At 37.1% G+C, this 22,809-nt stretch overlaps 1 protein-coding gene across 2 annotated transcripts; it reads right to left on the reverse strand.

The window, feature by feature from the left end:
- Window positions 1–933: 933 nt before the first annotated feature.
- LOC105055115 (uncharacterized) lies at window positions 934–22,809 on the reverse strand. Of its 2 annotated transcripts, none has more exons than XM_010936834.3 (13): window positions 22,591–22,809; window positions 21,608–21,745; window positions 19,081–19,162; window positions 17,274–17,350; window positions 16,924–17,030; window positions 11,952–12,081; window positions 11,699–11,815; window positions 11,533–11,618; window positions 9,566–9,632; window positions 3,533–3,611; window positions 3,343–3,434; window positions 1,413–1,556; window positions 934–1,170 (listed from the first exon to the last, which is right to left on the reverse strand). In XM_010936834.3, the coding sequence occupies exons 1-13, from the start codon at window positions 22,714–22,716 to the stop codon at window positions 1,132–1,134; spliced, it is 1,284 nt and encodes a 427-aa protein (XP_010935136.1). In that variant the 5' UTR covers window positions 22,717–22,809; the 3' UTR covers window positions 934–1,131. The 2 variants fall into 2 exon arrangements, with proteins under 2 accessions (XP_010935136.1, XP_010935137.1); XM_010936835.4 differs by lacking the exon at window positions 22,591–22,809 and adding an exon at window positions 22,374–22,565.

Genomic DNA, 22,809 nt, shown 5'->3' on the forward strand with positions numbered 1-22,809 from the left:
TAAAACTTTCACTCTCTGACATGTTTATTTATCTACGTGACATACCAAGTTTAATTGCTGACAAGCCATCTTTTTTTTGATAAAAATTAGAGCGTCGAGATGGTAACGGTAACAAAAGGTATGTTATTGTAGCAGCAGTGGCGGCGCCATGCCAATGTTGCAATGGTTTTTTGTTTTTTTTTGGTAGAAGTGGTTTATTTAATGGGAGGATTCAACAAGCGATGCCAATGCCAGGAAGTGGAGAAAGGATAGTAGCATGGCTAGCTGACAGGCACTACTGAAGGCTGATGGTAATATTTGAAATGACAAGGCATCTATGATGGGATAGCACCAGAGGTACTGCTATCATGTAGTTAGATGTTTGTGAAATGATGTATATGGTGAAGATGGATCATAAGATATCAAAGGGAGATGATATGCTAACTATTTCTCAATTCTTGTCAGCTGATACAGATTCAGATTGATTTGAGTTTCTGCTGTCAATTATCAGAGATTCTTGTGAAAGAAACGGATTGAGATGATGCGAACATGTGCAACAAAGATCGATGCAACTTTAGTGATGTGAAGGGCCTTGGATACGTGATTAGACTCAGTAATAAGAGGGAAAAGCCTACCGTATGATGATGGGAGCTACGAGCTGGAAAAGCTTCTAGCAACAATAAATCCCACTTACAAACCCTAACAGCTGTATGCCCAATTATTATGTTTTTTAATATATAAATGAAGTGGCACCCAACCCAAGCCTTATTCTCATCTCCTCTGCAGGTCTATTATAGATGAGATCTAAGCTGAACCTCCCACCACCACAAGCCCATCCCCTGCCCCCACCCCAACAACCCCCACAACATGAAAGAGAAGAAGGTGATTTTGCTTTAGGGAGCCTTTACTGCGAGTAATAAACACAAAGGAATGCACCTATAGTACTGCCGAAAATTTGATGGTCTTAATAGACTGCTGTTGAACATTAAAGTATTCAGAGTAACAACAGTTGGCATTTGCTACTAGATATTACAAAAAGACGAGCCTCAAAACAATATACAAGTACCAAGAAATTCCCTATTTCTGAAAAAAGACATGACCTGGTAGAGCGATACATCAACATTTCACGAAAAAAATGGCCTTCCATGCAATTTATTTGTTGTGTACAAAGAGTGATACAACCAAATGGACCTGAAATAAAATAGAATACAAATCAAAGACGGAACATGTTGTGTAACTCTAACCATCTCTTCTCCACAGACAAATGCATACAATCACATGTTTGCTGCAAAAATGGATTATGTATGGCAACTCTAGTAGTAAAACTGTTTCATGCTTTATATGGAAAGCTGCATCTCATCTAGACATATTATATAGATCAATCCAATTTTCTGTAACATATATCATGCAAAAAAGGGAGATGCGAAGCTTACGATGTTATTTTTGGGGTTCCTCCAGTAGAATCCTTGCAATGCAATAATAGCTAAGTCACATGCTAGAAGAACAAAGATGCTTAGAGAATGCCTTCCCATCCACTGAAACACAAAAGTCAGACGCCTGTACCCATAAACATCCACCTGTAGAGAGCAAATACATGTAAAGCAAAATTAAAGCATTGCATAAAACTAATAGAGAATTGATTATAAGTGATCATCTCATACATATTTTTTTTATTACCTAATATGCACCAAAGTCAAATGCTAGATAATATATAAGTGCGATTGGGGAAAAAAATTTCATTATACATATTTCTATTGATGCAGAAATTATAGAAAGATGTGATACAGCAAATTGCTTGATGGAGTAATAATATGAGCATGTCTATGGCACTTGATGTTAACTTCGCAATAGAGGGGAAATAGAAAAACAAGAAAGCTCCTAAAGATTTTCCCATACAATGTTGCAAATATAGCGAATGGGCTCGTCATCCACAGAACATTTATAAAAACATAATATATAAAAACTACAAAAAAATAATAAGTCATATTTAGTTATGAAGAAATTAATCAGTCATGGTTAGGTTAGAAAGTAGAATCTGTGGGTATCCATGATGCAATAAATTACAATAAAAAATAAACATCTTTGAAAAAATGTGATATTTACCTGGATGCGACAGAACTGGGACAAATACGTTATTATGAAGTTGCAGACATCCTAGTTTTGGCCTTAGAGTGCAATGCAGTATGCTACATAAGAGGTGTCTTTTTCTTCACGATATATGCTCAAAGGTCCTGTATTAGCCTCAGAAAATTCTGTTTTGCATGTCAAGCTCAGGGCTGAATCCATAAGAGGCGCACATCAGATCCAAAGATTTTTTTGAACAACCATGAAGTCCAACTCAATATATGGCCTAGCATCTGAGGCATATCTATGATACATCAAAGTTGGTCACTAACGTATTCTCCATGTCTCAAAGTTTTGTATTCAAGAAATTGTAAACTCGATTAAATGTTTCACACCTTATCAAATTTATTTATTGAAAACTTATGAAGCATTCCATCTCTGAAGTCTCACATTAAACTATAAACAGCATACTTCACCTCTACAATCTAGATCTCTTGCTAGTTATTGAGCAATTGAAAGTTAAAGTTCCAAAGCATCTATAACTTTAGAATGATGATCTAAAAAGCTCCAGGACCTGCAAAAATGCATGTAAACAACACATTGCCTTCTAGTTCATTTCCTTTTTTTTTTTTTAACTTTTACATCTTTTAGTTCCTTCACATAATTTTCACACCATTTCTGCATCAACCACAATATATCTAGTATATATGTCAAGCCTGCCCAACTTTTTACCCCTAACAAAAGAAAAAACTGCCACAATTTTTCTTTTTGCCTATCTGTGCAGACATTGCCTTTCTTAGTCCTGGGTTCAATTTATGTTCCTCTTGAAGGGTAACTTTATCATGTTTTCCGCTTAATATCACTTCAATCTTTTGCTTGTGCATTCACAGCAACTATCCAATGCTTAAAGCAGAAGATATATCCTCAGCATTTCTCCATTATATTGCAGTCTAAGATGGCCCCACTGTTGACAAAGATCTATTATAATGGTTACAGAAATCCTAGTAACTAGCAACATGCATAAGCCCAGTGTTCAAGACAAATCCTTGTTTAGATGGTGAGCAACATAGTTTTCAAACTAAAATTTCCAAATGCCATAAAATTTTCTTCTGCTCAAACCACCAAAATAGTTCGCATAAGGTTTTCAATGACAGCATATTCCAAAATTTGTATGTGTTACCAAGAAAACATCAAAGTAAAGCATCAAATTTCCAAATCGCATGAATTTCCAAATCGCATGAATGAATTACATCCCATGGAGTGAAGTTTCAACATCTCAAGCAATGTTTCGAAGCTCACCAACAAATATAGAGCACAAAAAGTTAATCCTGCAGAGGCTGTTGTTAGCAACGTATAACTGATTGTGTACAATGACTTGTTGAGGGGAATACCTATAACAAATAGATAAACATTTCAGATGAAACAGAGCAAAAGACAAGCTGTAATAATCAGATAGTTTGAATAATGAACAAGTGTAAGTAGAACATACCTATAAAGGCCAGAAATAACCCAAGGGCAAAAGTTGAAAGGGAAAATATTAGCCAATTTGCAAGCCGACCTTTATGATCCTGAAACAGTATTTAAGGACAATAAACTAAACGGACATAATCTATAAAAATGTATACAAAAGCCCATTTGATCTCCTGAAGTTGAAGAACGAATAGGGCAAGGAGATTAAATCAGGGGAGAAGAAGTGTCAGACAGGAACTTGACATGCTTAGATGCAAAAATAATACACACACATACATACATATCTATGGAGTTTGTCTACTCTTCTTCTGGATGGATTAAGGCCTCAATCCTACCAATCCAAAATGAATGATGGAGACTATATATGAAGGATCCACACCCACTGATTATTATGTACATCAAAAAATCCACTTTAGAAACAAAAATCATGTCATTTAAAGGTCACTTACTAATGCATCAAATGTCATTTGCCTATGCAACAGATGATCCAAAAATATAATACTCTAGCAGCTTGATATGATGTTTTACATGATTAATGGTTTAGAAACATCCAAATCTATTGAATTTTGGTATATATAGTTTTATGAGGTGTAGATCATGATCAATGGTGTAGATTTTCAACTTATATGCTCTATGATATAGTTTGGCACATTGATACCATCACAACCATCGATATTTGTGCCCATTTCATGTATGGGTTTGAGGCTTCCAGAACAGATGACTTTTGGTTTCCTAACAGTTTTTATGATATACCCTCATGGTCAACAGTATAGATTTCAATTTAGAAAAATCATCATGGATCAGTAGGATTGAGACCTCATAATCCTTCTGAAAGGAGAGTAAACAAACTAGATATATGTACATATTTTTCTACTTTATAATAGAGTCATGAGTTCCATAGCTTTGGGAGAGAATATCATACTTTAATAAAGAAAACAATGATAGAGGCAGGAAGAAATCCACTTAGCTAAAAGACTAGCTCATGTTTCTTCTTCCAATCTAACAACAACCCTTCTTTTATCATGGAAGGACTTCTGTCTATTATACACATACACACACATATAGATACATACATACAAAGTCCTCGAAATCGGAGCCGGGACCCATGCCGGCCAATCGGTGGTACAAGTCAGTATGGGTCTGGACCGGACCGAAGGGAAGAAAAAGGGAGAAAGAGGGAAGGGGGGAGGGAGGGGAGTAGGGGGGAGGGAGGGAGAGGGTGGCCGAGGAGATGCCGGTGTTGGCCACAGGTTGGTCGCGGGTGTGCTCGGAGGGCCACCAAAGCCTCCGCTTCCTTCGCCAAATCTCAACTGAGAGAGAAATAAAGAGGGACGGGGGAGGCAAAAAAAAGGAGAGAGGAAAAGCCAACGGAGAGGCTGCTAGAGGGCCTCCGACTGACCGTCGGACAGCGAAATCGCAGCCTGCAACTCCGCGGGCATGAAACAAGGACGATCACCCCTGTTTCATGGAGTTTTTTAAAAAATCTGACCACAATGAAGCTAGCAATGGATTTACCGGCTTTACTTAAATGAAGTCGGCACATCAAGTGAAGCCGACACATCCATTGCAGGCTTCATTGTTTCTCCGACTTCTTAAAAAAAATTTTGAAACAGCGAAATCAGCAATGGATTTGCCGGCTTCACTTGCCAGCTTCACTATTCATCATTATTTTTTAAAAAAAGTAATGAACAGGGACAGTCGCCCCTGCTCTACAGTCGCGACTCCACCTGTCTTTTCCACTGCCCAGTGGCCACAATGACTATCCGACGACCTCTCCATCGGTTGCACCTCCCTCAAGTACCGTCACTCTCCCTCTCTCTATCTCTCTCAATTAAACACCCTATCGGACAATACCGAGCCGCGACGGTCTCGGTGGCCCTCAGGCGGCATCGTCCCCTCTTTCCCTCTTCCTCATCCGGTGTTCCGATTTGGCCAGCCGAACAATCATGATTCGCTGCCAATACTACTCGAAATGTCCTGAACCATCCAATTTGGGACGGATCGGCAAACGCTGCATGCATATATCCACACCCAAACATGACCCCTCTTGTCATGAAAGGATTGCTTACTGCCATGTGGTGCAACCCATGGGAGGAATTGCCCTCATCCTAGCGCAAGCTGCCCTTTTTCAGTAACCCCAATCTCCCTCTCCCCATCAACAGACTATGCTCCCAGTGCATCAGCCTTATTTGACCATTTAGTGAGCCTTCTACCAGGATCCCAATTGTGACCTTGACTAAGCTATGGCAAAGCTGCCTTCTATATATATACTAGCATGGTGTATGTGCCCGTTTATACAAAAGATGGATGGAAGAGATGTTTCAGGGACTTCAGGAGCAATAAGAGTCAAATGGGACTCCAATGGGTGTGAAGTTGAAAACGGGTGGATTCCATTATAATAGTAGGATATTCACATACACAACATATATGCACATCTTCATATATATCTGTGTGTTACATATAATAAATAAATATATGTGTGTGTGTTTTTTTAGGGGGGGTGGGGGGTGTTTAAATTCGGGAAAAAATGAGCCTCTAGCTGTGGTATTTCCTCAGTAATTCTTTCAAATCCCTAGCTTGTCATATGAGTCTGAATTTCGTATTTCTTGATGTGAAAATAAGTATAAATATCTTCATATACCATAAATTCACTAATTAATATTGTCTTCATAATTGTTACCTTCCCATGGCATATAAGCTACTAATATATTTTCCTAAAGTGACTTTCCCACCAACTCTAGTCACACTAACCACTAAAATGTCTTTTTTTAATGCACTTACCCTACCAAACATGAGGTCGTACATACATATGTACATACATAAATACATGTGTATATACATATATACATATGCACATATATAGAAATGACCTCCATCAATGATTTGCAATAGGAAGCATTTGAAGCCAAATATTTTCAAAAGCATTCTAGCTTAACCCTATGCGCGTTACAACTAGAAGTATAGCATTCACTAAACAAAATGCCAATACATGTACCAGCTTGTTTCCATACAAGAAATAATACATAATTCTTAGACATGTCCACCTGAACCATACATATATACATATGTAGAAGTGTATTCCTCCATCACTGATTTTCACTAGGAGGAATTTGAGGCCAAATACTCTCAAAAGCATTCTAGCTTAACTCTATATACGTGTGTCATGCCTCGAATCCAGCATCCGAATCGAACACGTAATGGCCGCACACTCCTTAGGATGAGGCCCTATAGAATATGCAAGGCCTACCTTTTTATCAATAGACAATCCTATGCTCCTCATTGATCGTTCCCAAACTCCATAGAATCTTCTGAATTTGAAAAAAAACAAAAAAGAAGGTGAGCTTTACGGGCTCAGTAAGTTACCAATATCTCTGAGGGATCAAGTATAATTAAATTTTTTTTTTCAAATATAACACTAATAGATGTAAATACTAATTTGAATTTTCAAGACATGCCATATCTAACAATAAGCTTTAAAAACCTCTCTCAATCTTTGTTGACTACAACCACGATCAGCTCTGTGACAAAGCCCAGGAGAGACTAGTCCTTAAATACAGAACATCCGATCCATCGGCATATACCAGTGATCAGCCTCACTGGCTAGGCCTAGAAGGAAACTAGCTCTAATTCACACGATCACAATTTGCCTCGTGACAAGATAAAGAAATTAGTCTTAAAATAAGAAACACTCGATGCATCAGCGTGGACCAGCGATCAGCCCCGACTGGCTAAGCCCAAGAGGACTAACTCTGCCAACGATCAGCCCCAATTGGCTAAGCTCAGGAGAAATGCATTTCTGACGTGTGGCCAACAATCACTCCCATTAGCTAAATCCAGATCATAGTCCAACTAGAGAGTTTTTCTCACGATTTTACCATAACCAATTTTTCGTAAATAATTAAACATATTTTTATAACAGTATCAACTCAAATTTTCATATCATCCAAAAGAGCCATAAAATAATTTTTATTCAAAATTTCATGCATAGATGAACATGTATAATTTTTTTTTTAGAAATCATGCAATATTAATACAAGGAAATCATCTTTTTCCAAAAAAAATTATACCCTATAAGGGTGACATCATGCTTGATCCAACTTTTTAAATTATTTTTTTTTGCATAAATACATACTTTCAAACTTTAATAATTTCTTAATATTTTATGCATAAAATCTATTTTTAAAGATATGAATATGTACAAAAACAAACTCAGAGATAAGAGAGAACTTACCATCAGAGAAATTCAAAAGTCACGATTTTCGGCACGTGGCCTGATCCTCAAATCCGTGCTCTACTCGATCTAGATCAAAATCCTAGATCAAATCTAATTAATTGATCAAAAATTAATTAATTAAACTCGATCTAGTCAATCAGTAGAGGTACAAATAAAAGAATAATCAAGATCCGATCTATTTGATCTGACTCAACTAACCTGAAAAAGGAAATGCTCGGCTTACATCGCAATGTGTGTCGGATTATGGGGCGAATTTAAACAGCCCAGATCCATTTTCTTTTCTTTTGTTTCTTTTTTTCTTCTCTCTCTTTTTTTTCTTCCCTTTTTTTCCTATTTTTTTTTTTCCTTCTCGTCTCTCAGATCTCTCATTCTCTTTCTCTCTCTTCTCTTTCTTTCCCCTTTCTTTCTTCTCTTTCCCAAGCCGAATCAGTGGCTTTCTTTAAGGAAAACAAGATGGAGGGGTGGGGTTGGCGATAGCCGACGGCCAAAACGATCAAGCGGTGGCAGCTGGAGCATCAACAGTGGCAGAAAATCCCGATCATGAAAGATGCACAAAATAGGCAAAGATAACTAAGAATCCAAGGCTTTTAAGAGAAGTAATGGCAACGGTGCTTGGTTATGGTAGCTCGATGGCTGCCAGAGGTGAGGAAGGAGGAGGAAGGCGATGGAGGATTTGGTGATGGAAATCGATCGAGAGGTCAAGGGTTTATATAGAAGAGGATTAGAAGGGATAGGGTTTTACTTCTCCTCGAATAAAGCCGGATTCCACCAGCGTGATCAACCCAAACTCCTCCCCATCGGCGTACGACTCCTATCAGGTCACACATAGCCCTTATCCTCTCCCCATGGCTGCGGATTAACAGGGGACATGATTCCCCTGTTTCACCCAAACTCCCTTCTTCACTGTGTTTCTTCATTTTTTTTTTCATCAGTTCTGATGAAGTCGGCATGGGTTGCCGGCTTCAAGGTGAACCGGGTCCAAAGGGACCGGTTCTCACAATGTGTGTTACAACTAGAAGCATAGCATTCATTAAAGGAAATGCCAATACATGTACCAGTTGGTTTCCATACAAGAAAATGGTACATAATTCTTAGACGTGTCCAAATGGCACAGCAGTTTCATGCTGATGAACTAACAAGCAAAGGCGGATCCACATTGAAAGAAGCAGATGACTGGTAACCAATGTGAAACTCATAAAGCACTCGTCATCTGGAGAAATCAAGAGGTCAGCAAGCTCATGTATTACTTTGTTAGCCTCATGCATATCATGACTCACAGCAGCCAAAATTCAGGCCTTCAAGAAAATTCCAGTGAACATGAAAAATCTCCTATCTGTCTTCAAAGACCCTTGTAAAAACCTAAGCGAACCTTCAGGTCCACACACACACAGACACACACAAAAAAAAAAGGAAAAGAAAAGAAAAGAAAAGAAGAAGAAGAACATAATAGCCCCAAGCCCACAACAACTTTTAAAAATAAGCATCAACTTCTCAATTCACTTTAATCCCGAATTCAAGTCAGGCTATAAATTTCGAGTAGCCCTAGATTTTCAGATTTACTTGTCCATATCTCCATTAATTTCAAAGAGTTTCTTTCAGACATATAAGCTGTATATGGTTTGCACAAATTTCTTGTTCTCATATAAGCATCATAGAGTATTGTATACCATTTGTAGGTTAAATGCAAAACTGAGTCTCTGCACATGTTGACAAATAAAGCAAGTGATGCAAATGAAGGATCTACAAGGAAGCCCTCAAAGAATTTTGCCAAAAAACGAACAAGAAATGGCGATAGTCTTCTCAAAGGAACTCTCATACCTCAAAGTGAAGGAGAATGTGACCAAAATGAAGTCCCATTATGCAAGTCACAGCAGCCATCAAGGATCTATAAATAGTTTTGAAACAATAAATAAGTCACCTGAATTCTGACAAAGAGTATTAAGTATTCTTAAGAATTACAAAATAAGCTCCAGAAACAGAAAAGTTCATCAAAATAGTAACAAAATGAATAATACATATGTAAACACTTGCATATACAGATGACTGAGGATTGCTTTTGTTGGAGTGGAACCTATTATACCTTACAATAATGCATCTCTTTCACCTTACCAGAAAACTACATATTATGTTCAAATATCCAAGTCAGATGATGTAAGTTTGTTGCAATTTTATATATTCAGCTCAAAGTCTAATATCACCTATACTACCCATATAGGTCAAGATCCACAAAATACATGTAGGGTGCTGCACGTTCACAGCAGCCACAGTTTAGCACAAGTATGAAACCAACAATTGATACTCTGCAGATAACACAAAATTATGCTCGCAAGCATCTTTTCCCATTTTGGATGGATTTAGTTTGATGAAGAGATGTTTTTAATGTACATGTGAACCAATTTGAGGGTGTAAGAAATGGTGGTTTATGATGAATATTAATGCAACATACACTATTAACCTCACAAGTCACAATAACCCCAAATCACCCAAAAAAAAATACCAAGGTTACATGAAGATTAGGGGGAAACACACGGTAAACCACATTAATAACCCCAAACCACAAACTAATACCAAGAATTACATCATATAGATCATATGACTTGCTTTCCAAAAGGTTGTACCTATGTCACAAATGAGCCAAGCTTTAGACAGTTTGGGCTCAGAATAATCATTACATATGAGTGTTCAAGAATGGCTCATGTTCAAGCCAAGCTCAAAAATACCTATGCAAGATCCACCAGTAAGCCACTGGAATGAGGCAATTCTCAAGCTGAGCCCAAGCTGACAAATAGTTTTGTATATCTGAAAATTGTTCGGCCTCAATTCTTTTCCAAACAAAGTCTTGCATATAACTTGAACTTGGACCGTATTCTAAATGACAAGAAACAACTAGCCAGTTATCAAACTAAGTTTGGGATCTTTATGAACAGCTTGGTTCATTAGAAGCTCTACTTGAACAAGTATCAAACAAGATTGATGTGTATCCCATTTCATAGCTGATATCTTGGTGAATGCTATGCTATAACCCAGAGCGATACCTTCAGACCATGTAACATGAACTTGGGTTCATGCATGTGGCACCAAAGCACATCTGAGCATTGGGTCCTTTCTGTATCAAAGAACTCCTTCATATAGAACCATGTCCAAGCATCATACCAATCTTTGTGTTTAAGCTACAAATGCATGTACTTCAGGATAGATAAAAGGGTCTGGGTATAACCTCAAGATAAATTGAACCATAAACTCAATCACCCTGCAAGCACATGCATAGACTTCATGCCAATGAAGGCCTTTGCATACTGCATATTGTGTTGTACAACTGGTGTAACAAGCACCATTTCTCTAAGCCCTGCTATAAGATATTGCAATAATTCCAACTCTTATTCCTCAAGTTAGAGTGCCACATCAATGCATCTTAATACTGTCCTAACTATCTGAGGTTACATATTTTCTGAATATATCATTAGGACAACTAAAGCGATGGCACTCCTCTAAGAAGAAAAGAATGATTCAAAGTTTCAAACAAACATGGTGGGATAACTCATTGCAGGATACTTCTATTGAGTCTCCCTAAGGATTGCCCAATTGATAAAGAAAATTGTGATAATACACTTTTGCTAAGAAGTTGGTATGACATATTAAGACAAGTTAACATATGATAATAAAAATGACAGTTGTCCTATCAAACTTCATAGTATATTATTAGACATTAGAAACAGGAAAGAATTAATTTAATTGAATACACAGTTTGATATACAAGGATATAAAAAATAATTAAAACCATTTACCCCAGAATGCCTTCTGGATCAAATGGAGCCTGGCACCATGAAGGTGAGGTATCCAATACTTGAGCATCTCCGGCAGTCCTACATTCCTATTGATTAGAGGTATTGGTTCAACAAAGAATGCACAAGTTCAAAAATAATTTAATCATCATATTCCAGTTAAGAATACCTTTAAGTTTCTATACACAGGTTTCTTGTATAGGTGATCAATGCCAAGGACATAGCGATCAATCATTCCAGCTGAGTTACATGCTGGTCCAAGATCATCTCTTACTTCACACTCCACCTTAAAAAAAAAAAAAGATCTAAACAAATTACAAAAGTCAAGTGATCCTAATACAGATATATTTAGTATAACAAGCATAAAAACTAAACAACATAAAACATACATTATGCAATACATAAACCAATAGAGATCTTACCGTTTTGATAACATAGCTGTCATTCTGGGAAGAATTTGAAGACATCTGTGGAACTGTAAACTGCCAATCTGGAACGTATAAGCCGTGTACCAGCCCCAAGTATATGCCAGAGAGCAAAAACACAACAACCCTATGAAGTGGAACAAGCAATAACAAAAAAGAATAAGCTCTGTTACTAGTAATCACCATTCATCATATACAGTTCTTAAAAGTATTTACAGGAATCATTTAAACATCAAAGACAAATGACTATAAAAGATAGATCTGAATAGCCATTGCTTATATAGATCTGAATAGTCATTGCTTATTCTACCATTATGAAACAAAACATGAAACAGCATATGAAGGTTACCTGCAAGTTGATACTGTGGAGTGCTTATACTGTTATATTATAAATGCTCTATATGTAATATCATACTTGTAATATTTTTGTTGTATACTGGTGTGTACCACCATGGTGACCACACCATCTTCAATCTTCTGCATATATTACGGTATTGACCTCATTAATGGGTGGATGCATTATATGCCCCTTTCTGGCCCTTACTAGGCAAGTAGCATAGCACAGTTCTTGCGAGCATTCAATGAGAACTTCAGGTCAGGATTTGTGATATGTTACATACACATGCAATATCATTTGCTAGTCTATACGATTAAGCCTAACCTGATTGCATTTATTTTGCTAAGGTTGGTTTGGACACACCATCCCCTCCTAAAGTCTGGAGTACTTTCCTCTCCTCCCCCTTTTACGAACACAAAACAGAAAATCATGGACAAAATGGCAGACTTAATGAAAAAAAAATGGGGCCTTTTACCATGGATAAAACGACGAATCATAGGTTTATTTGCTTTAAAACACTGAGAACTGTTCAATGATTTTGTATTTTTCTCTTCCTTCAAAAAAAAAAAAAGATTTTGTATTTTTCTCCAGCATAGTTTTATGGCTGACTGGGACAGAGTTTAGGCTTAGTGCAAACATGATGTTTTTCCCCAATTGCTTGCCAGATTAAACTGTAAAGTTGAAAAAAAAGGAGCAGACCCACCTACACAGATAACATCTTATATCAGGGTGAGGAAGACCAACTGAATATCTCATGAGTTAATATTTTGTTAAGCATTACATATTTATAATATTTGCCTTTTAGTTTAAAAATAAAAAGAAATGCGAATTCTACATCCTGTTCAAGCTTTAGTATTTAATTTTGAAAGATCTAATAAATAAATGAAATGTTTTCCATGTGTTTGCACATTTTACAAGAAAGCAGGCTTGTGTTTATATATTACTTAAAACTTGATATGAATATTTTGCAATCATATTATAACAAAAATCCAGTATTAGCATTACACAGCAACGGTATCCAGCAATGTAATAACTACAGAAGAACTAGGATGAGGCACAGCCATACAATTAATTATTAACTTATCAATTCTTTTATCTTCTAGACTACTCTCTCCAGGAATAGCAAAGGAAGAATGAATAAGACGCATAGTGTAACAGCAAAGGAAATAAACAAAGTCTGACAGCAAGAATATTAAAGTTACAGACAAGTGGTGCTGCAGAAGAAAGACTAAGATACACGCGTGGGTCAACAGGAACAACTAACGGACAGGTGGGAAAGCAGTCAAAAATTATAGGGTCGCATTAAACAGGTGTTATGAACGTCTCTCAACCCACAGGTTTGGCCAGCAACACATAAAGTAATATGCAGGTTTTTTTAGCAGCATACATGAAGTAATACACAGCTTTGCCTGCAGCATATTTAAAGTAACATGCATGTAGCAATCAAGTGAAACTAATACAAGCAAAATTAAGTTGATAAGCTGAGGCAACGAATGGATAGGGCACATCCATCAAAGATCATCAAATAGATGAAAGTTATAACCATAAAAATGATCCAAACATAACAAGAGCAAACACATAAATGAGCATTGGTACAGAAAAAAGAAGTTTAAATTTCATGCAATGCTTATAAGTAAATAATCCTTTTGAAGGGCCATTGTAGCAACAATTTGAAAAATTTGGAATACACAATTGTGAATGCCAACAAAAAGAATACCCTGGTATCAGATACTTCTTCTCAAGAATTTATGTTCATTAATATCAAAGATTTTGCAGAGATCTAATGCAAACACCTTTCATCTGTAATTTTTTAAATTATTTTAAAGGATGAAGTGCAGATCATAGCTCAGTTGCTTGATGTGGTTATTGTGCAACCTTTATGCAGTCACATTTACTTGGACATGATCCCAACATGAAAGTGTCAGGACATGCTGCTTAAATTTTTACTTCCCTCTACATTACATCATTAAAGAAGCCATTCTATCTAGTAAAACCTAAGGCACTATTAATTGTGATGAAAAAGGATTGCATGTGGCTTACTGTTCATAGATGCAGTATGTAAGCTTATGTAAATTTTAAAAGGGGCGGTTTGGTTGCCTGCAATTCCACATGCCTGCAATAGTATTTGCACTGCATTTGTATTTGCAGTCGCAAAAGGCTTTTTTGTTTGGTTTCTTGTCAATGGATAATTGCAGATGCATTTGCATCTATTTGCTTGTATGATGCTGAAATAGGTGTCATAGTCTAGGTTTTAAATACCATGGAACGGCACTGTCCCAGTTTTCCATGGAACAAGATGACCTGCATCCTCACGATGGTGGATGTCATGTCACATCTTGGTCCATTTCCTGAGTCATCCTATTCCCACACTCAGAAAGGTACCCCATCCCAACACTCATGACAGGCCCCACCGTCCCATTAGTATTTAAAATCTTGGCCTCATAATCCTACAAATGACCTAGCAAGGTTTCCCTCTTGGAAGTAGTGAACATTCAACCAACAACGGTCACTTATTGACCTTTTCAAAATTGTGATAAATATAAGATAATAAACTATTAGAATTGAATAATATTTACAACAATGATACAAGTTAACATAGTAATGGTATAATAAATATTACATATAATAATAATATAATTTATAATAAACTATATTAATTAGACTATACCATATTTTAGCATTATTATAATACACATTATAACAATTATTATCATATTGTAATAATTATGTAATGTTATTATAACAGATATTATAATATTATACTATGATGTTAGAAATATTATTATTTAATATAACATAACTATAATGATTCTTACTATATTACTGTAGCTATAACTATTATTTTTTTAAATAATATAATATCATAATAACTTAACTATCATTATTACATGATAATGATTATAGTAAGAACCCTAACTGTTGTAGTGTAGAGAGGGCATCTTTAGTCCCACATCGGTTATAAATCAAGAGGGAGTATGGCTAATATGGGATCAAGACCATCTCTCCCCCAGCGAGGTATCTTTTAAAGGACAAAACCGTGAGACTCAAAATGACTCATACAGCTCCCGAGCTACAGGCCTAGGTCAAAACGGACAATACCTCGCGCATGCGAGCACAAAGATCGAGCCGTCGAATCCATCCGGGTCATCCGACCCCTTGACCACAACATTGGCGCCCACCGTGGGGCAGCCTCCTACCCACACATACTCTCTTTTGACTAAAGGGCTATATTGTGGTGTAAAGAGGGCATCTTTAGTCTCATATCGATTGTGAGTCAAGAGAAAGTATGGCTTATATACGATCAAGACCATCTCTCTCCGAGCGAGGCACCTTTTAAAGGACAAAATCGTTGCTCAAAATGGCTCATACAACTCCTGAGCTACGAACCTAGACCAAAGCAGACAATACCTCACGCGTGCAAGCACAGAGATCGAGCCGTTCGATCCATCCGAGCCATCCGACCCCTTGGCCACAACAATAACCATAGTAATTTAACTATCATATAATTATTATAACATTAAAAATAGCTATTATATTACTATGTTACATAATTATATTACCATATTACATGAAATGTAATGTATTTTAATTATTATAATACTACATAATAGCAACTATAATAAGAATTACAATAATATTATAATAATGTTACCGTCATTACAATTATAGCAATAGTAATGTTATTATTATGCAATTATTAAAGTTATTATATTTTAACAAAAAACTTTTTGATATTAAAATAACTATATATTATTATAATAATAAACAATAATTGATAACGTACATTGGAATCAAGGTTTTACGTCCCAGTGGGATGGTCGGGATGGGCTCGAGACTCCAAAACCCATTCATGGAGGGAGAGATGAAGAAAGAGGAAATAAGGAAAGGAAAGAAAGATAAAGAAAAGGAAAAAATGAAAGGAAAGAAGAAGAAAAATGAAAAAGGAAAGGAAGGGAAGGGAGATGAAAAGGAAAGAAAAAAAGAAAGGAAAGAAAGATAGAGGAAACGAAAGAAAAGAAGAAAGAAAGAAAAAAAGAAAGAAAGGAAAGAAAGAGAAAAAGATGGAGAATATCCATTAGGATGCAGGATCAGGATGATTGTTGCGTCGGGACAGGACAACAAGCCAACCTGTTCCATGGAGAAACTGGGACACCTTTGTCCCATAGGATTTAAAACCTTGATTGGAATAATAATCAATTCATACACAACATGTTAAAATTATATAATAGGAGATCGAGGCTGATATCTAATGAAATGGAGTGGAAATCACTCCCACCTAAAGCTGCCAGCAAAGGCTGCAACTTGCAGCCAATATTGGCTGAAACTCTTGCAGCAGAAGCCCCAAAACTGCATCTAGGTTGCCTGGAACTGGAGTGACTTGCAGGGCAACCAAACAGCTATGAATCTCCACCTGCAAGTCACTTCTGGTCACCTGCAACAATTGGATCCTAGATGCAAGCAAATAACAGGGCCTAAATGAAACCAAACATAGCAGCACCCAGAGCTATAATTGATCCGGCAATCAACACTAAAGATTCATTGCTCATAATATAAGAAGTTGTGCAAATCAATAATCTCAATGATAATTATTATATTGTAACCACCATAACATTTGTCTCATCAGTTTCATACCAGTGAAGATAATAGTTCTTGAAGATTCCACTTCCCACATCCTTCACCGTGACGCTTGAAAGCCATATTTCACATAAAGCAGCAATAATGTATCCAATAGCTATCCTCTACACCTCATGACAGATGAAATGCATAAGTACACCACTCAATAAGTATAAAGCTGAAGAGAACAAACAAGCTGGAGATGTACCAGACCTACTGGTGAGAAATACTTAAAAACAATCATGATACAGTAATATAGGAGCAGAGCTTCTCTAGGAGTTATACACACACAATCACATGTAATATCAAATCATTTAGAAAATGGAAAAGGCTTTCAGATGTTAAGGACATGACTTCTATAGTAGTACCTGTAGAATACCAAGCCATCGAATTTTTTCAATATCAATACCATAAGTCAAGGAATTTATACCATGAAAATAACCACCTGAAATTAAGACAGGAATAACTATTCTCAAAAAATAATAATTTCAGTAAATATCAAGCTCAGAGAATTTAAACTCAATTTTAACCATGAATCAAAAGTAAAACACCAAAAACATTTCCAGGTCATGCTAAGACCAAGGGAAAATTATTGATCCCAGATGCACAATATGGCGAATTTTGCTGAGACAGCATGCAGCGTTATGGTTGGGCTGCTCATGATGCTCTTAAGATGATATGACAAAAGCAGCACTGACAGATATAATTGAAAATAGGAAATCTAACAGAATTAAGAAAGAACAAGAAAGCTCTGACAGCCCCCCCCCCCCCCAACCCTACCCAAAGAACGAGGGAAAAAAACAGATCGATAGAAAAAAAATGTGGTATAAACTGAAGCCCATTCAACTTAAAAAGTGTTGCATAAACTGATCTTTGGATCCACAAACTGCACAAAGAATTCAAGCATTTCATGAGATTATCAAGAACCTATAACCAGGTATGGGCACCCTGACTGCTGGTCTGATAACTCCAATCTGAACTATGTCACAAGTAGCAAGCATTCAAAATCTAACAGAAAAGTAAATAAAGCATGCGGATACAGATTTTTCCTCCAAAGAAAGTTGAAAGCAATTAAGAAATTATATCTTATGCCAAATCAAATGATCAAGTTGCATATTGGCTAACAAAATCCACAAAATTTCCTATAGAGACATGGCTAAAAAGGGTTATTTTTATCATTTAAACACTAAAATTGTTTGACTTTATAATACTTAACAGTTAACACTGTATTATGCTGTTCAAAGTAAACAAGATAAACTGATGATATGGTTTCTTAGGCTAACACATCCATATTTAACAGAAGTCTCAGACAGAAAATAAACAAGATAAACTGATGATATGGTTTCTTAGGCTAACACATCCATATTTAACAGAAGTCTCGGACAGAAAATCTACTTTGATGAATCAAGCACAAAGTTTAAATGAAGGAAAACAAATCAATTAGTAATTACATAGCTATAGGGGGAAAAAAAGAGGAAAAGATAGGTCAATCTGGTAGGTGTACAATGCATCATTTCAAAACCTTGCACATCTTTCCATGACCATACAAGCCAATAGTAAATCTAACATTTTATCATATCTATTACCTCACTAATGCTGGAAATTGCACGAAGCATCAATCCTCAGACCTATCAAAATGTGGTGGAAAGCAACTCTAAAAACAACCAGGCAAGTTGAAGAGCCACAAAGATATACTTCAGACATCAGAAGGGTATAAAGGTGAACTAATATAAAGCAAATCTCAGACTGCAAAAATCATGCTGCTTTAGTTGTATCAGAATCTTCAAATAATATTCCACTTTGCGTTTGGACTTCTGTTCAATGCATTTTAATTTTACGTTACCAAAGAAGTAACTGGTTATATTGTGGTCCACATAGCACCATCTTGTCTATAAAACAGATAGAGCCACAAAAATATGGGGTCGTGATCAACTGATTGTTTATGTATCTTTTCCACCAATATAAGAAGGCTGAGCAGACACAGCATGGTTTCTCTGGCTTTGATTTTACAAGTTTCCATGTACTGCATCCATAGTGTTCACAAGGCATAACACAAAAACTATGTAAACAATGAATTTGCATAAAGTATTGCCAGAGACACTGAACACTAATTAATCACCGAGTAAATTTGTCAAAAATTTTGCAAGTGAATAGTTCAGGTTTTAAGATTATTACCTTGAAGAAGAACACCAAGCATGAAGAGTTTTACCGCCCTTAGCATCACTTTATGTGTTGCTTGGAGTTTATCAGATATTTTCTGAAAGCAATAAAGAAAATTTCCTTCGATCATTAAAATCAAGTAAACATAAGCAAATATGGTATTTAGCAAGGTTCGCCGAACTGGAACAGACCCTCATGTTAGCCGTTCAGCAATATGGGTTGGTACACCCCCATACCAGATCAGAACTGGCATAGCAAAGTGGAGGAGAGGGGCAACCAAAGAGGAAGAGAAAGAAAGAGAAGGGGGAGGGAGGGAAGAGGGGAGAGAGAGAGAGAGAGAGAGGCTGGCCGGCTATGGCAGTGGCTGTTGACGTAGATGACCGTGGTGCGCGGGCTATAGCTGGCGGTGGCCACTAGAGGGCTAGGGAAGCCTTCAGAGAGCCCTCTCCAGCCCCCCGTCGGCCATCACCAGCCACGGCCAGCGCTCTCTCTCTCTTCCTATCTCTCTCTCTCCCTCGCCCGTGCACCACGGTCATCTACGGCTCTCCGATGGCCACGATAGCCCTCTAGCCGCCTTTGACGGCCTCTCTGGCTTTTTCCTCTCCTTCCCTCCCTCCCTCATTGCTCTTTTCCTCTCTTTCCTTCAGTGTTCCGGAATCCATACTAGAACCATATCAGTAAGCCGCTGGTACAATTCAGCATGCCCTAAACCATGAGGTTCAGATTGGTTTGGTGAACACTGGCTATTTAGCAATTCAAGGCAATGTTGTCTTGAACATATACGAGTTATAAAAGTAGAAGAATGATGTTATACAAAATTTAACTTCTTATAATAGCATAAGTAATCTATTGATTATATTCTAGGAGCATCATTTTACTTAAACAAGCATCGCATTTTAGGCATATGAAAGCAGTCTTAATGATTTTGCATTTTGTTGCCCATCAATATGCAAATTCAACTTGACATATGAAACAAGTAACATCAAAAATCTGAGAGAAAGTTAAAGTTGCTCATGGGGCAAACAACCCAATGTATTTACTATTTACTGGTTGACAGACCCCAAATTCACAAAACACCAACAAAAAAGACACAGTGCTTCCGGAATCCAATTTTAAGGAGGAAAAGGAGAAAACTTGAAAACTCAGGAACATAGATTTCTCCTTAGCAGAGCGAAATTAGGCTTTAAGTATCAATGGAAGCATTGAATGGCTACCTGAGTCCTTAAATGATCAAAGGTGGAGTTAAGAATTGAATGTGCCAGGGCAACTGTAAACTAACAGAAGATATTATTATTGGTTAAAGCAATACCTATAGAAAAGTTCGATCGAATGATTAATGCATCTATCCGGCACCACCAAAAGGATGCCTACGAGTTTGCAATTTAAAACTTCAACTCTTGGTAATGATCAGAGATATTCAACAACAAATAGTTAGTGGGAAGACAGGACTGTTGGAAGACAAGTGCGAATAGGGAAAAGAAGGGTGCCCTGGCATTGTATTCAACTCAACAAAGTCAACTCCCCTTTTTTTTCCTTACAAAACAATGCAATAATCAATTCCACCAATGGGAATTGCTCTAGAACGAGTCAATCTTCCAGAAGAATCTTCAGATCTCACATAAGGGGTCCTGAACTTGAATTTAGGGCTCTAATCGCATGAAGCTTGAAACAAAGAGGATGTCAGATGCATTGCAAATCCTTTACATCAGGAAGCAAATATTCTACATATAATTATAAAAGGCACAATCCCTCGTGAGTTGGTACAATACAACTAGGGGACACATATATTTCTAAGTTGTGAAGATGGTCCACATGGTAATTCTTATATTGTTGGATGACTGACTTTCAGTCATCATTTAAAAACCAGTTGGTCAGATCTGTGTTCCTAAAATGTCCAATGGTTTGTTTCAAATTTAGGAAATCCAATTAGATAATTTCTAACTTGTTGGAGTGCCTGAAAGATAAGAATCATAATCCTCAAATAATTAGAGAATTGTATTGAAATTTGGATGTGCAAAAGGTTCACAGTTGAACCTGAAAATAGACTGAAGAAATCATCTGCACAATTATCAAATTACTAGCATAATTGACAACATCTATCCACAATTAGGAATTTATTCTACCCAAGGGGTTGGAATGCCTGTGAGATAAGAATGGTAATCCTCAAATCATTAGAGAATTGTACTGACATTTGGATGTGCAAAGGGTTGACAGTTGAACTTGAAAATAGACTGAAGAAATCATGTGCACAATTATCGAATTACTAACATAGATGACAACATCCATCCACAATTATGAATATAATCTGCCCAAGGCAACTGCAGCAATGAAACACATGCTAGCTTACAGAATTTAGTGAGAGGTTGCCAATTTACCCAATGTTTTCTTAATTGTACATTAAATCTTACAAGACAAGCCAGGCCGTACCTTTAAAATTATATACGATGGAGATGACAGGTTGTAGATATTAAATGCCAAGGGGCAGTTCTAGCATAAACCAACTAATGATGAGATAATAACCAGAGCAAGGACATCTCAGTACCTTGTAGACAAGTGCAAGAGAAACTCCAGCAATGAAAAGAAAAAATGGCATCACGAAGTCTGCCAGGCGCACACCATTCCAAGCGGAATGGGCAATAAAAGGAAATATAGAACCAGCATAATCAACTAATATCATAAGCTGCAATTAAAAAAAAAAAAAAAGAAGAAGAAGTAAGATTGTGCCATCATCTCAAAGCAGATATCATCATTACAGAAACTGAATATTTACCAAATTGAAAGGAATATAATTCTAGAATCATATAATGAAAAGAATCAGATAAAACATTGTCCAAGATAATTATGTAGTAGCAATGAACAGATAAAAGCACTCAGTGCATCAACATGAAATCTGCAGAAACTTGTTGAGCACATCGGGCCACTGAACATTTATCAATACAGTGCAAACCCAAGCAAAGTTATAAGCGCAGTTTAATACAATGATCATGAGAACAAGAGCTTCATCTATAGAAGAGAAAAGTATAGCTGAATTTGCAAAACCCAATATTAATTCTTGTGAGAAAATCTATGGATCAGAGGATGTTGCGGATAGATAAACAAATCTTCATAGCACGTCCGTGTAAAATCCCATAAAGATTCAGAAAGTATGCAACTATGGGAGATTTCTTTTCTAAACAATTCAAAAGCTAGGGTTGTACAGTCCTATCTCAAGATAGTCTCACAATCTCGGTACCCACCACCCAGTATATCCAACCTAACCAATAGGTCTTGACTCAAAAAAATAGCATAAAAGCTCATCGAGTCATCACCTAAAGTTTCCTGTCAGCAAATCAACTTGCCCCTGCTCTCAAAATCAAGAAAAGGCCTCGCTGTCTCATCTTTCTCTTCTTCTAGTTCAAATGGCTCGAAGCAATCAAGAACCGAAGATGACAAAACACAAACCCAAGATCACACATCCATTGCAATTCAGAGCGACTGTTAGAAGGAAACAGAGAGAGGGGGGGAAGGGGGGACCGGAGAGCTCACAGCAATGGAAAGACCGCGGAAGGCATCGAGAGAAGCGAGCCGAGGGCTTCTAGACCTCTTGCTCTTCTCCTCCGATGGTGCTTCTCCTTCTTCGCTCCCTCCGCTGAGTGGGACATAGTCCGCCATGGCGAAGCTGAGAGCCCGCTCGGAGAGCAGCGATTTGGGCAAGACAACGATGAAAGCGGGCACAGGGCATAAGATCCGCCCTGTCGGAGCCCG

This window comes from Elaeis guineensis, chromosome 12 (genome assembly GCF_000442705.2).
Source record: "Elaeis guineensis isolate ETL-2024a chromosome 12, EG11, whole genome shotgun sequence".
In the NCBI taxonomy this organism is placed as follows: Eukaryota; Viridiplantae; Streptophyta; class Magnoliopsida; order Arecales; family Arecaceae; genus Elaeis; species Elaeis guineensis.

Bases quoted from the DNA above. Each gene is read 5' to 3' on its own strand.
- LOC105055115 (XM_010936834.3), bottom strand. From the start codon at position 22,716: ATGGCGGACTATGTCCCACTCAGCGGAGGGAGCGAAGAAGGAGAAGCA. The intron at 11,619-11,698 runs GTATTCTTAACT...TCTAATCAATAG, and splicing joins CTGTGTATAGAAACTTAAAG to GAATGTAGGACTGCCGGAGA. The intron at 1,171-1,412 runs GTAAGCTTCGCA...ATTTTATTTCAG, and splicing joins GGAACCCCAAAAATAACATC to GTCCATTTGGTTGTATCACT.